Source organism: Oreochromis niloticus, linkage group LG22, assembly GCF_001858045.2.
Source record: "Oreochromis niloticus isolate F11D_XX linkage group LG22, O_niloticus_UMD_NMBU, whole genome shotgun sequence".
NCBI lineage: Eukaryota > Metazoa > Chordata > Actinopteri > Cichliformes > Cichlidae > Oreochromis > Oreochromis niloticus.
In genome coordinates this window covers 27,153,168-27,167,975 of record NC_031985.2, presented here as the reverse complement: position 1 = coordinate 27,167,975, position 14,808 = coordinate 27,153,168, and the positions used below count along the sequence as shown (strand labels likewise).

Genomic DNA, 14,808 nt, shown 5'->3' with positions numbered 1-14,808 from the left:
CTTGCCCAAGGAAACAATCCTGAGCCTGACTGAAGTATTAACAGAAGTGCTGAGACCTGCCACATTAGGAAGTTCCGTCACAGGCTTGCATGGTGTTCATTATAAGCAACAGGAGGTTTCCAGCCCTGTTTGCTGTCACTGTAATCTCTTTTTTTATCCACATTTTTTGTCATTATTATATTCTTTTTGCTGAATTTTCCAAGTAAAACGTCCTTGCAACAACTGAATTCATCCAAACGAAAAGACCAATTTTCTGCCAGCGTAAACAAAGCCAGACAGTTGCATGCTGTTACTTGGTCGGCCATGTTTTTCTTCTTTGGAAAAAAAAAAAGAAAATTGCAATTAATCTAGAATACATTGTATGGTAGCGCTGCTTCAGTCAAAGGTCGAACTGCTCTGCGGAATGAATACACTGAGATAAAATGAACCGGCACTTATATAGTAACTTTGTACCCAGTTGAGTAGAAAGGTACTCACATTCCTCCCTGGAGGAGTCAGGGATCAAGCCAGTGACCTTCAAACCAGCAGATGACCTGCTCAACCACCTGAGCCACAGAAACCCCTAATAACCCTGGGGCTGGACATTACACCACCAACAGACATAGCTATCTGAATGCTCACTATTCCCGCCCCAAACCAGATTTGTTCTGATTGGCTGCTCCTCCTAAACACAAGGTCTGAACAGTAGATGGGAGGAGCTTCTTTACAAACAGCAGAATTTTGAGATGCTGATATAAAAGGAATCTGTTCTCACTGATATCCTAGGGAGTCAACAGTAGGAACGTTATTATTATTATACCGTATGATTATTAATGACTCATAAATTACCTGATCTACTGAACAATAAAGTATTAAACATTTGAATGCTGGGTTTCAATAGTTACTGCTTGTAATCTATGTTAAAGACGCTTGTAAACTCCAAATTATAACTTCACCATCTGCATTATTACAAAACAAAACAAAAACACAGAATACTGCCTGTACCTGTTGCCATCTCCTATATTAGATATTACAGTGTTAGCACTAATTACTGAGGAGCCTACCGCTTCCCATTTCATCTAAATTAGATGAAAGCACACCCCAGGAACAAAATGATGAAGCTGCTTGAGCTTCATATAGACAGACTGATTAAACCTGGATAAAGTGTGATATGAGACATAGTGGGTTCGCAGTGAGGTTAATTTCTTAGCTTATGGGCTTATAAGCTATATGAAGGCATGTTTCATTGCTTATGATGGAGAGGTCAGTTATAGCCTGTATAGCCACAGATAACCCTACCTGTGACTTGACTTGTTGACTGAGGGAGTGTCGTCTTTACTCCCTTGGATTTCCAGTGAACTTTGACCTCTTCCAGGTTTCACCTGGGTAGCTTTGCTCCAGACGATTTCGCACACCACATCATAGCTGTCCCTCGGTGCGTTTGGATGAATCCAGGCGAAACGCGGAAATGGCGCAAATGCGCCGAGGAACTGATTTGGAGTTACTGACGTCCAGTGATCTTCTTCCAGAAGGACCACTTTCCCTCTGCGGTTCGTATACATGTCCATGTCGGTCTTCTTTACAGAGTCCAAATGTGTATTTTTAAGCTTTGTTGGGGGGGTTGTTTGTTTGTTTTTAAAAAGCATGTCAGCATGTTAGGCTGTCATAGCAACCAGTATTAGTTACAGAATTTTAACAATTATCCAGCCGTTGTAAGAATAATCTTCTGAGACATTTCATTTCTCAGTATTTCAGTGTCTGACAAAAATAAGTTGCTGCAACATTTCTCTCCAGTAGATGGAGGGGCCTTCCCCTAGTACATCTGGGCTACATGCATGTAAGGGCTCCCCTGCCAGCTTTAAGCGTAAATATTTTAAGTACAGGAGGCTTCAGAATCTCAGTTAGATCTATTTCCTGAACTCCTGGGAAAAATTTTTTTTGCAAGATTGAAGGCCAGAACAAGCTGGTGAGGATGAGTGAGCAATCCAGCGTTAGCAAAGTTTAATTTAATGTTGCATGAAGACTATTTATGGCCTCCATCATATATGTCGGGGTTGAAGGCCGACGCGCCTTTCATTATCCCAACTGTTTCCACGCGCGCCGCATTATGGAAAAACTAATTATATCGGTCATATGCAAAAGTGGAAATGACATTCAAATTTACTGGCCAGGGTTCCGGCCTGTTAAGCATCAATTTCACGTTTAGTGAGCAGCAAGTGGACTTCTGTGCTAAACTGCCGGGAAATCCCATTGCTAGTTTGAATGGATGAAGACAATGGCCTTGTTGGTGGGCTCCCCTAAATCTTACTGTTACAGATTTGACTAAGGCATATTAAAGGTTTCGTATTATTGTTATTATCATTGTTGTTGTTGTTATGATTATGATTATTATTATCGGGAATGGCAATCAATGCATAGAAATTGGAAGAGAAGTGTTATATAGCTAAAACTTATAACTTACATAAGCCCTTAATGAGTTTATTTTGAAATGATGTTCCAGCACAAAAAAATGTGGGTATATGATATGACTGGTGAGGGTAGTGAGGACAGCCAACCGAGAGCTGAGAGAGAGAGAGAGAGAGAGGGAGAGAGAGAGAGAGAGCTGAGAGAGAAAGAGAGCGCGCGCAGAGAAGGAGCAGGTCTGCAGTCGGAATCTTGGGCGCCGCGCAGACCCGAGACGACTCTGTGGCCAAGCGCTGAGATACTGGGAATACATACTGCATATTTCTCTATGTACAATAAGATCGCTGACCACACTCCGGCGTTTGTTGAAAACTTCTCAAACCAGGCGATCTTTCTCGGATCCGGATATCCTCCGTGATTCTAACCAATTCGTCCATCCTTCCTCTGAATTTCGGTCTCATGACGACTTAAAGCGTGGATTACTGGCACCGTAGATGCTCTTATTAACTGGAGATAAATTAGACAGAAGGACAAGTAAGTGTTGCCGGAGAAACTAGAGGAGGAATCTCCTGATTTCTTTTTTTTTTTCTCTTGACGTGTATCTGGTAATCTCAGTTATATGCGTGGAGCTGGCGAAGGATTTTTTTGTGATTTTTACTCGTGCTGGGCAGATCACTGACCACTTGAATCGCGTCCCCCCCTTTGGTTTGCCTTCCCCTCTTCTTTCCCCCCCTTTAGGTGTGAAATCTATCTTCTCAGACAGAGACTCTGAACCCCTCGGTCCCCGCATGACATGGTTCAGTCCAGCTGCGAGATCCGAGCCTCCTCCATGCATTGGGATTTTTCTCAGCGCCGACACCGAGTGAATCTCCCTTTTCTGACCGTTTGAAAACTCGTCGTGCCTGCCAGACCAGAGAAAAAGCCCTGCCATGACCGCCGCTTCAAATCAGGACGGAGCAACGGGACTTTTGAGGAGACCGGAATGCGCAGGCAGGAAAGGGGACGGAATACGGATTTTTGCTCTAATGAAGGCGGGAGTGCAGGCGCACCATTGGAGCCGGATGCTGTTCTTATATATGGGGTTGCTGGTCGCCTCAGTAAAGGGTAAGTCCCCATCTTTAGAGCTGAAGACATGCAAAATGCAGCAGGCTTACCCCCCACCCCACTCCACCGCCCACCCTTTCCCAATCCCTGACTGAATGCAAATCAGCATCAGCAACACGCAGGCACACGCTCATCCTAAAGGCGCATTTAGGATCAGGCTCGCTCCGATGTTGCTCTTCCACCTCACAAAGTTATTAATAGGTGGCTGGTTGGGTGGCTATTTTCGTTACAAGCGGATCGAGTTTAGAGCTTCCATCCTTCACTCTGTTGATGGGTTTCGTTAAAGGACTGAGCAAAGCTGGGCATTTTGTTAAGAACAGGAGGGGAGCGTTAAATGTGCTGCATGGATGTACTGACGCCGAGTGAATGAGGGCTTCACATGAAACCCTCGCTGTTAGTGCAGCATGTGCTGCATGCATGAGGAAATCCACCGAGGTGGTCGAGCGGGCGGCTGATTGTGATGCTGTTCAGAGTCCAAAAGGTGTGTGCGTGTGTGTGCGTGCGCGTGTGCGCGGGCGCACTGTGGGTCATGCTCTTCTTTGGGACTGTTCCTTCTCAGTTCTTCCTCATGGCATCCACAAACATTCTTAACTTGCGAAGCAACCACCCATAAACAGTTTTTGGGTGTAGTTTCTATCTGTTGTCGTGCACGCGCGTGCACGCGTGGGGAGGCAGGCCTAATTAACTTACTCTGGGTTTTCTGCCCTTGATTAATTGCAAATGGAAATCTCGCAACCGGAGCCCGCGCATTCAACAGATTATCATTACTATTAATTTACTTCCACGTCTTCGCAGTTCTGATGTCTTCCTGAAATGTGAGGCTCTGTTACAGATAATCTTCTTCTTCTTCTCTGAGACATGTTACGAAAAGCATATTTAGAGCTCGGGGTGTTTCGGGGAAGAGCCGCAATGATTTTTGCCGTCCCGAGCAGGTCCTTTGGCAAAGAAAGGCAACCGTTTTATCACTGTCTTGGCTCCGTACCAGAGAATGGGCACTATTTTTAGCAAAAGCCAAGAATACTGCCATGGCCACAATATGAATTTGACAGTGAGTCATTGCTCTGTGTTCGCCCACTCATGCCTTTTTTGGACGGCTCATAATCCACAAGTGAGTGGAAATAGGCACATTTTCGGCATCACCATAAACGCACACACTCACACACACACAGTGGGCCGTATGGTTTCACGATGTGTGAAAAGTGCGAAAGTGTGCTTTGAGGTTGAGCGTCACCCTCAAATCCTCCCACCAAAATAACTCCCACTCTGTCACCCACGTTTGCTCCAACTTGTGTGATCAACCACCCAAAATTTGAAATAAAATAAAAATTTAAAAAAAAGTGTTTCAGTGCCGGTGAGGCGTAGGTTTATCACACACTCAGCTCAGCTCCTAATGATAGTGACAAATCTCCCTCGACTCTCCCGTGGAGTAAATCTCAATGCAGCTATATTCGGAGGAGACTGCTTGTTTTATTTGCGCCCTGGGAGCTCTTTATTGCCCACTTTCTTGCCGTTTGGCTCTACTTTTGGAGCCGATAAAGCGACTTGAACTTATCGCACATATTTACGAAGAGCAGAGGGGACTAGACTATCCATCTAGCCGCCCACTCACCCACTGTATAACAACCTTTACTTTAAACGCTGTCGATAAATATGTTTGACTCACCACGCATTGAGGTGGTCTGCTACATCCCTCGGTGCTGCAGCCACCAGCAGTTGCCCCATCCTCCCATTGAGCGGCACCAGAGCCTCACGCTATGCTGAGGGGAGGAGCGGGGGAGTGGGGAAGAGGAGACTTGGAGTTAGTGGCGTTTCTGTCTCCACATACTTTTATCAAGTGTGGCTCATATGTACACACGCGCATACGAAAGTGCTAACGATTCCGTTATAGGCTGTGTGTGACAGCCAATCTTAGAAGCGTGATGGCTCTTTTACGCCGTCTTCGTGGATCAAGCGGACTTTACTGTAATCTGAGTATCGTCCCAGGGGCCGTTCGAGACAAAGATAGAGACGTGTGAAAGGTTTCTGATAAAAAAAAAAAAAAAAAAGAAAAGAAAAAAGAAAAAAATGAATAGAACCACGCGCTGTCCCCAAGGGATCAAAAGCAGCTGTCCCCACTGGACCCGCCGCTCAATAAGCAGTTATCAGCCTCCATTCATTTGAACGCGTAGGGCAGGGAATGCAAAGGCCGGGGATGGAGCGGGGGGGGGGGGATCGAGGATGACGTGTCCTCTCCTATCCGGTGAGCGTTTTCGGCTCTCTTAACTCCAAGTCCAGCGGTATTATCATTCGTCAGCGGCGCATGAGACAGCCACTCAGCATGTCCATTTACACGCAAGATCACGCTCTGTCGTGCCCTCCTTTATATAAAGCACGGCGTTGTGCTCATGATGCAACTTGCAGTAATGTTATGAGGACTGGAGGGCTTGATGCTCCTTTCCTTTTTATCTCCTTTATTTTATTTTATTTATTTATTTTTTACTTGATGACATTTACTTGGATTCGCATGAGGCTCCTGAAGAAAGAGACGGGCTGTGTGTGTGTGTGTGTGTGCGCGCGCGCGCGCGCCCACGTAATTCTAACGTGCAAGAATATGTTTGTGTGGCCAGTCCAAGAAGTCCAACAAATAGAGTACCCTTGATCAAGTCTTTACTATTTTCTCTCAAGTCCAAGAACATTTAACACAAAATCGAGTTTATTCATTTTAAATCCTACTAGAAACAAAGAAACCCTTTAACAGGTTAAACTATGAAAAAAGAGTTAAATTCGCAACTGATCAAATCTGTCTCAGCAGTGAAATCTGTCTCCTGAAACAGTATATCTCATTTTAAATAAGTACAGTTCTTGAATTCACAGTTCTTGAATTCACCTCACTTGACACAAGAGGAGCTACAGAAATGACTGTAAGGTGACTTTTTTCAGCACCCAGGACAGCAACAGGTGCCGCCCTATCGGCTACACAGTGGAAATTCTCTCCAGCACCATGGACAGCTCCCCATATTACACCATCGATAAAGGATTGGCTGGCTTCAAAAGTCAAAACTTCAACTTCTCCAACATTTTTTTCCCCACAGCTTTGAACTCAGTTAACACCCCCCCCCCAGCTGACAGGATCACAGGATCACACCATGAGTTTTGCTCTTCTTCTGGTTTTCTATTGTATTTAGATTTAGTAAGCAAGTCCAACAGCAATCGTGTCACAGACTGCACATAAAAGATGGGCTTAGCTTTCACGTCTCAAAAGTGAATCCATTGAGAAGAGCCCTTAAATTTCACAACTTTGTCACCTCCAACATGGGGTGTTTGTTTAAAGGCAACCAGTTATGTAGACCTCTATATCCTCTCTTGATCCATCCCCTCAGTATAACTTTCCTAAAAACATTTTGGTCTTTGTCATCAGTCGTCTTGAATGTAGCATGATATTCATTTAATAAATTATTGTCCCCATTCTAGTTTTTTTTAAAAAGGACTGTAAAGGAGGGTGTGCTTTACGGCTCTTTTGTCATGCTTGGGTTTAAAATACCAAGATGGCAACAGTGAAAAAGACTGTCTTTTATATACAGTCTATGCATCATGCACATTTGTTATTTGCTGAGATAGTGTATCAAGCTAAAACAATCAGAAACCATGGCCATGTGAAAATTGAGCTTTGGCTTCTGTTCAGCTGTATCGGCTTAGACAAGTGTCCCAATTTTCCTCCCAGCGAATGCGCGTGCATCCTGCTTCCCCCTTTTGTTTCTCACCTTGCTCTCACCTGTCTGCCTGCAACTCTCAATTTCAAAATCCTCTTCTATCTGCACGCTCCGCTGCTTCCCGTTCTCCCATCTGCTCTCCACATTCTCCGTTGAGCAAAATGAAAAGGAGGGAACAGATGACATGATCAAGTTACTCAAAACTGAGAAACGGTTGTAATGCAAACCAGATGTTTATTGCTTGACTTGAACAGAGGAGAAAAAAAAAGCTGTGTAGTAGAGGGAGAAAGAGAGTGCGCGGTGGTCAAGATGAAGAAGGAGAAGAGGTCCCACTAAGGGAAAAAAAACAGCAGGCAAGAACTGGCTGTGAGGGGAAATAAGAGGCAGAGAGAGGATGCAACTGTTGGAGTAGATGGAGGATAAGCTCACACCAGCTGAGAGATAATCTGGGCCCTATGTTTCTGTGCCTTTTGAGTGCCTGGTGATTTCCTTTTTCTTCAGTAAATTATCTATTTAGAGGGCTCATTTTCTTATCAGGCATCAAGCAGACTCCTATTTCAACAACTAACAGCTTGTAAGTAAGCTTGTGGGCACGTGTATGTGTGAGGTTGGATGAGTTTGTGAGCTGCCACCCCCGTTCACTCGAGGATGATTAGACTAAAGTGATGACAAGCAGGTCTTTAGCTAGTTCAGAAAGTGCCACAGAGAGGCTGTGTGTGCACGTGCCCCGGCGTGCACGTATCTGTAGCGCGCGTGTGTGCACACAGCTCTCAGATGATGCCAGTGCCCCCCACCTCACGAGCACTGTTACTTCCCCACCCACCTGCCGCTGTGTCAACCTGCTCCTCTGTCTGTCTTCCCATCGCTCCTTCTCCTTCTCTCCTCCCTCACCACCTCGTCTTTTCTTCCTTCGTCCTCCTCTCTAGTGATTCATACCGTCATCTTTCTCCAGATGGCCAGAGTTCTGTCACTGTGCTTCGTCACAGTGATAACAGCTACAGTGACTCACACATGCACACAAACACACGCACACAGCAGTTTGTGCACACTTGCGTACAACCCTTCCAAAAAAAGAGAAAAAGCCTTCTTAAATGCATTTAAGCCAACTTCTGCATGACCGTCTTCACCAGCTTTTACAAAAGCTCAACACAAAGTAGACATTCAGACTTTGTGAGCATATAGATAAAGGTATAACAACATTCAGAAGATCATATTAATTTAAATTTAGTTTAATTAAATATGATCCATGCCTAAGACTATGATATTTATGGATCTTGTTGTTCGAGTTCTAAAGTCAGTGCTTCACATCCAACCAAAGCCACTGAAAATCTTGCCAACGAAACCATCTGGATTCTTTTTGATATGACTCCGAGCTTGTCGGAGAGAACAACATTAAATTAATAAATGTATATTTTGGCTCATTCACTTATCCAAGGAATATGAGTGGAGCAGTATTGCTCTGTTCTGGCAGTTCTAAGGCATCACATTCACAGGCTGCAACATACTCTTATGAGTCATTCTATTAACCTGTATTTTTTCTCCGTTGTTCCAATCGAGCTCCATTAAAGACATTTGATGGGGACTGGACAAGTAATGGTAAATTGGCTTGCTGTATGAGAATACATCAGTGATTTGTGAGGAGAAAGTGGCTGTCATTTCACTTTCCTGCCTGTTCTCTTTCAGCAAACACCAGTGGAGGAGTGTGATTGAAATGGGCATCTCCCATATGTGTAACGGCTGTAACAGCAATAGAGCCGCCGTGAGGTTTGAAATGTCAGGAACAAGCGCGTACATGCTAAGTCAATTTTCCCTGCATAAGTAAAGGTGAAATAAACATATCAATAATTCATCGCCACTAGCCATATATCTGTGAACAGCTCGAGCACGGAATCCTCCATCTTGATTCAAATTTTCATCTTGCTGTTATCAGGTATGGGAATTTTCTCCAGCTATGGTAAATCCTCACAAAGTGAGTAATAGACATAGATGCCCTGTCTGTCTTGTATAGACGCAAAGCTCAGGAAGGGATTTCTTTAGCTTCCTGATTTACACTGTTCTTATCAGATATCAGTGATCCCGGAGATTGAAGATTAGATAGTGGGCAGAAGGTATCTTGTCCTTGTCCTTGTCTTTTTCTTCTTTATACTGCTTCTCTCTCTCTATTGAGCATATAGGTAATCTGTCTGCAGACTTTTTGTGGCAGCGAGGCGGGGAAGAAGCAGTAAATGTGTGTGGGAGTGTCTTTTACTCCTACACTTGCTCAAATTTAGATTTTGGTGTAGAAGGATACGTGTTTTGCTCCATCTCTATATTGTAGTCGGTAATGGAAGATAATTCTGTTTGATTAGAGAAGGACTGTTGTGCACTTCAAAGGAACAGTTCAGCAGCTTGGAGAAAAACACTCTGGTTTCTATTTAATATAAGTTGAAAATAGTAAGTTAAATAAAATTTGAGAAAGCAGTTTGTACATTTTTCATGGTAAATCAGGATAGACGTTAGCTCTCAAAGTTGGAGAGTATTGATGCTGTCTGCCACGGCATCCCAAAATCTGCCAAAAGCTGCGAGGCTTGCCAACATTCTGACAATCTGATTCACAAAAATTAAAGAAACAACTTGGTGTAAATGGACTGAAAATGGAAGTGCTTCCCATTTCTGCAGCTGAATCACCATCACCATCACATTTTTCTGCTAAGTGCTCTTTTGGGCTGGTATTGACCAACTTTGCCGTTGGCTTTTGGGTAATAATTCAATACATTAAGGTACAAAAAACACATAAGCATAAAAGCCACATTATTGCAATGCAATTGAGCAGATAGTGTGAAATATGTCTTTCTACAGGACGTCGACCAGTAAAATACCACATGAAAAAAAAGGTGACTGTGAGTTTGAATTCAAATCAGGACAAGCCCGATTAGCTACACCAATAATACATGAGATGTTTTTTAAAATTGATATCATATTAATATTAATAGCATAATATTGTTAACTGGAGCACACAAGTGGATCTGAATAATAATCACAGTGATTGAGCTGTCCTAACATAGCGTGCTACAGCACGTCATCCCCTAGGTTGAGTAAATTCTAAAAGGCTGTGCAGCTGCTTGCCTAATTGCTTTATCAGTATTTTAAATAACAATTTATTGGTTTGTTAGTAGAGGTAAGCCATACAGCTGCAAATGATATCTCTAGGAAATTTGTTAAAACTCTGTAAAAAAAAATGAATATATATATATATATATATATATATATATACTAATAATAATAAAACATAATAAAAAAACTGAACAATGATTTATAGGTGATTGTAGCTCACAGGCAGTAGAATTTTGTTTTTTGTTTGGCTTTTGGCTTTTCTACCTTTCCAAGTTTTTAACCACCTGCTTAAACCCTTGCTTTTCTACCATGTAACTGCATCATTAATTTTTTATCCACCGTTTGGGCATCCTGTCATATGGAGTGCGGTTTATATTTGGGTCAAACATCATCATCTGCTAGTATCTTTTCATATTCGACAATGTGTTTTTAAAGAATTTGTTGTTCCCACCTTTAGCTGATATAGTTTTCTTGGCTAATTTGCAAATTGGTCTGTTTTGTTGGAGTTTGTTAAAGCAGCTCTGTTTTTAGGTACTAAATCATCATTGAACCTGGCACATGGCTCTCACTCTCAGACATGTTTGGGCTTGTGTTGTTGGTCATTGTACAAGGGAAAATAAACACATGGCCTCACTATATCATTGGCATTGTGATAAGCTGCTTTTTTATCACGTGAAAATTTATATGGGAGGTGTTATATCACAAATCGCTGGTTCTTAGTGGATATTGCAGGCTGTAGTTGCATAGGTGACTCACTCCACTGTAGTAGAGCACAACTATTGCTGCTATATCAGTATCAGCACTTATAATGGCTGATAAATGAAAGTGAACAAAGTAAAGAAAAGACAGGAGAAACGCCCTTCAGCCATGTGATGAGTTTTGGTGTTGCAAGGTTTGTCTACTAGGGCACTCTGCAGCCTCCCTGTTAGCAACACATTTGGAATGCCATAAACACAACAGCTAAACAATCTGAGCAGAGCTGTGCAAAAACATTAGCAAGTGATCCATGGCTTTATACGACAATAAAACAAGATTATTTTTTAAAGTGCATCACCATATTATCTCAGTAAGGGCTAATAAATAACTACATGTAACAAGTGTTAGGACAAACTGTTTCTATCTGTGATAGAAAAAAGATATTGGCCAATATATCTGATTTTTAAATCATCAAGTATCTGTTTTGATATCGATATTAAAACTCCTATCTACTCTGGAGATAGGATGGTGCTACTCTAGTCAAGGGCATCTTTTGCTTCCATACTGGCTTCAGTTGCTCTATGGGAGCCTAAAACTTGAACTTACCCATCTCAAGGTACTACTGTTTATAATTTCTGCCACACATCTTCAAATGTGAACTTTCTGGTCTTTCCTGGTATTTACACTCTTCTTCTCCCAAAATGTTGAATCGTTCCTTTAAGAGAATATTGTACTTGAGTTTGTAGTCAAAGTTCTTCAAGGCTAACACATTCCATTGATTTGTCCGCTAGACTTAGTTACCCTCAGTTTTTGGGGGGTTTTTTTGGTAAGCAAACCCAGTTTAACCTGTTGTTACCACAGGTTTTCTTCTGCTTTGTGTTACAGGTTCTGCTGAGAAAATAAATTCCTAATGAGAACAGGTGGGGGGAAAATATCCCCTTAAGTACTATTTAAGTGGACGAGAGCCATGGTGAAAGAGGACACAGATTCTTTAAAAAAAATGTTTGTTAGAATTATTTCTTTACTCATGCTTGGTCTATTTTGATTTTTTTTTTTTTAAACTAAAAATTAATGATATCCGGTATCAGTGCAAATTAGATGCAATTTTGTGCCTGAAGTACATGAGAATAATGATTTAATGGTTATTTAATTATTTTAACTTATAATCCAGGACTTAGATGCAAACTGCTGAAACATGTTTTTCTTTCTCACGGTCTAAACAAGTTAATGGTTGTAATTTGCACATATCTGTGGGTTTAAAGGCTCTAAATCTAACACCTAAAGCAATGTGGAAATCCAGAGTCTATGTAATGTAATGAATAGCTGTGACATTTTATTTTATTTCACTATAAATTCTAATTATGTGACTGCGATGCACGCAGCCCATTGATTATGAATGTGGTCCACAGTTCACTTGAGTCTTCCTTGGGGGGCTGTTAGGCTCTGAGTTGAAAGGTTAAACTGCACCACAGTTAGCTGAAGGGAGGCAGATTGATCGTCTGCTCATCCGTCTCTCAGTGATAGATGGAATAGTCCTGCTGGGACATTCCTGACCTGACCTTTGGAACGGTGCTTCCTCTCTGGTTTTAATATACATTACTCACAAAGGATTGAATGCTCACAAATGCCCACTCACTATCTGACAGACACGCAAGCATCAGTCTTGCCCGGAAGAATGGTGTAAAAAAATGCAACATGGTCACAACATTATTCCACCTCCTATGGATGCTATTGGTCCTGAAAGTGTAATTTCCCCTGATTTCTCATGCAATGTAGGTGCAAATGCACTGGAGAATGTGAGTGGGATTATCACTGCAGAATATGTGGGGTCTAATGTAACTCAAAGAGCTGAGCTCAAAGATGTGAGGAGAATGACAATGAGTTGATAATTGACTTTCGCTGTTTCACACATTAGACTCACACGTAATTGTGCTTTTCTCACCCCCCCCAAGAAGACCGGGAAATAAAATTGAAATAATTCGAGCAGCGCACATGTGTGTGTACATATGTTTGAACAGAGACATGCACCATGCGCACACCTGTGCAGGGTAGAGCACGCTCAAGTATGAAAAAAATGCTTGAAGACAGGGATTTGTCTTTATGTGTGCTTTCCTGTTACACTGTTGTCATGGGAACAGCATACAGCTTCTGTGTCAAGAGCAGTGAATGACACTGAACTGCACTTGTTTTCTTTTCTTTTTATTCATCCTCCACTCATTGCTAAAAATGCAAGTGTACGTACAGAGCTTAAGGACACATACGCAATTCATCGTGTTTTGTAAGGGAGGCCCATTTGCACCCATGTAGAATACACTGATACGCTAGGAAAGACAGAGGTCTTTCTGAAAGCGTCGAATATCAACTGTATCAGCATGTCTTTGACTCTGAATGGACTATTTTCTATTGATTAACTTAGTGCGTAGGTTGCTGAGGAGCTCTGTTGCTCACAGTAGCACCAACTTTCCGTGGGCTGTTGGAATGTACTGATAAGAAAGTGAAAAAAAATGATGAAGACTACCTAAAACACTGATCTCTATGGAAAAGGTGCTAAAATCCTCGTGAGAGATGGGCTTTTTTTTCAGGGGGTTGGTAGGTGGCTGTTGTGCAGGTCCTTTTGGCTGGCATGGTAATACTGCTGGTTAAATATGACCCAGCTGGAAGGAACTGCCTGGCTCTCCCCCTTCTCTTCCTCTCTGTCTGAGAGAACACATGCTCCATTGTGCTTCTTTTGCCAGCCCTGATAACAGGCAGGAATGTTTGCATGCATTCATGCAAATGTGCATTTCTGCATGCATCCCTCTTCAGTGTCTTCTTAGTATCCAGCCGCTTTCTTCAGCTCTTTAATCTTTGGCTTAATCTTTGCATGTGGGCGCTGTTTGTTTTCTTACCCCACAAGTTTCAGCCTGCAGCTACGTTGCCTTGACAGTGAGTTTTTGTGGGCTTTCTTGCGCGTGTCAGTATTAACTTTGTGTGCCATAGGCATCAACAGATCCTTTCATAGAGCTTGCAGTGGGGATGTTGCAACTAGGACAACACTGCATCATTAGCACTGGTATTCTTAGCGTGTGTTCCCTGATTTACAGTTGAGAGTGTGTGCTAACAAATGTATTCACATATCAGTTTCCTTGAGTATCCACTCACAGAAATCACTGCTGTATTTTGACCTGATGCATTCATGCAGCAGGAAGCCATTCCAGCCTTTGAATGTGCACCATTATGGAAATGGAAACTTGTTTTGTTTTTTTTTTCTTTTAAGGAAAAAACGATAATTACCATTCAGCCCAGTGGAAACAACCTGTGGAAGGGAGGGCTGAGAGGGACCAAAGCCTATCACTAGCACCTTCCACTGCATTTGGCTTGCCTGTTAACGGCAGAAGGTGTCGTCCAGGCATAGACATTAGCCAAATGTATGGGGGTGAACCGGATCGCTTAGCTCGCACATTTCCATTTTAATGGCGGCCATCGCAAGGTTAATTCAGATGTGATGTGGTCAAGACGTGCTTACGTGCTGACACGTCAAGAGACAAATGGTGGTGCTGAGAGGATCCATGGGGCGGAAGGGTTTATCTGTCCACCAGGGAGCAGTTATCGGTACACACACACACACACTAAACAATTGTTTTTTGAAGTGTACTCATGGGCTAAGTTAGATGTGGAAAGGCTACAGTAATACAAACAATAAACACACTCAAAAGGAAGCATTTCTTTAGTTTGAAATTTTTATTCCAGCTGGATGCTTTTTTTCTATAGACTGCCTCATACTTACCATATATAGTATGTTTTTACTTTGACTTGGGAAAAATGAAAAGGCTGAACTCATATGGATAAATGTACCAACATTTAA

General features: G+C 42.4%; 2 protein-coding genes across 5 annotated transcripts in view; one reads left to right on the top strand and one right to left on the bottom strand.

The window, feature by feature from the left end:
- The window catches only part of LOC100709710 (uncharacterized), a 32,355-nt gene extending 30,122 nt beyond the window's left edge, over positions 1-2,233 (bottom strand). For 2 of the 3 annotated variants that reach the window (XM_025902310.1, XM_025902311.1), the window contains exon 1: positions 1,279-2,233. In XM_025902310.1, the coding sequence (XP_025758095.1) occupies positions 1,279-1,625 (347 nt within the window). In that variant the 5' untranslated portion in view covers positions 1,626-2,233. The remainder of the gene's footprint in view (positions 1-1,278) is intronic. The other variant, XM_025902312.1, reaches the window with a different exon arrangement.
- A 342-nt stretch (positions 2,234-2,575) lies between these two features.
- The window catches only part of csmd2 (CUB and Sushi multiple domains 2), a 268,656-nt gene continuing 256,423 nt past the window's right edge, over positions 2,576-14,808 (top strand). Inside the window, exons 1-2 of one of the 2 annotated variants that reach the window (XM_025902308.1) lie at positions 2,576-2,916; positions 3,121-3,486. In XM_025902308.1, coding sequence (XP_025758093.1) covers positions 3,312-3,486 — 175 coding nt within the window. In that variant the 5' untranslated portion in view covers positions 2,576-2,916; positions 3,121-3,311. Of the gene's footprint in view, positions 3,487-14,808 lie in introns of both variants that reach the window. The other variant, XM_025902309.1, reaches the window with a different exon arrangement.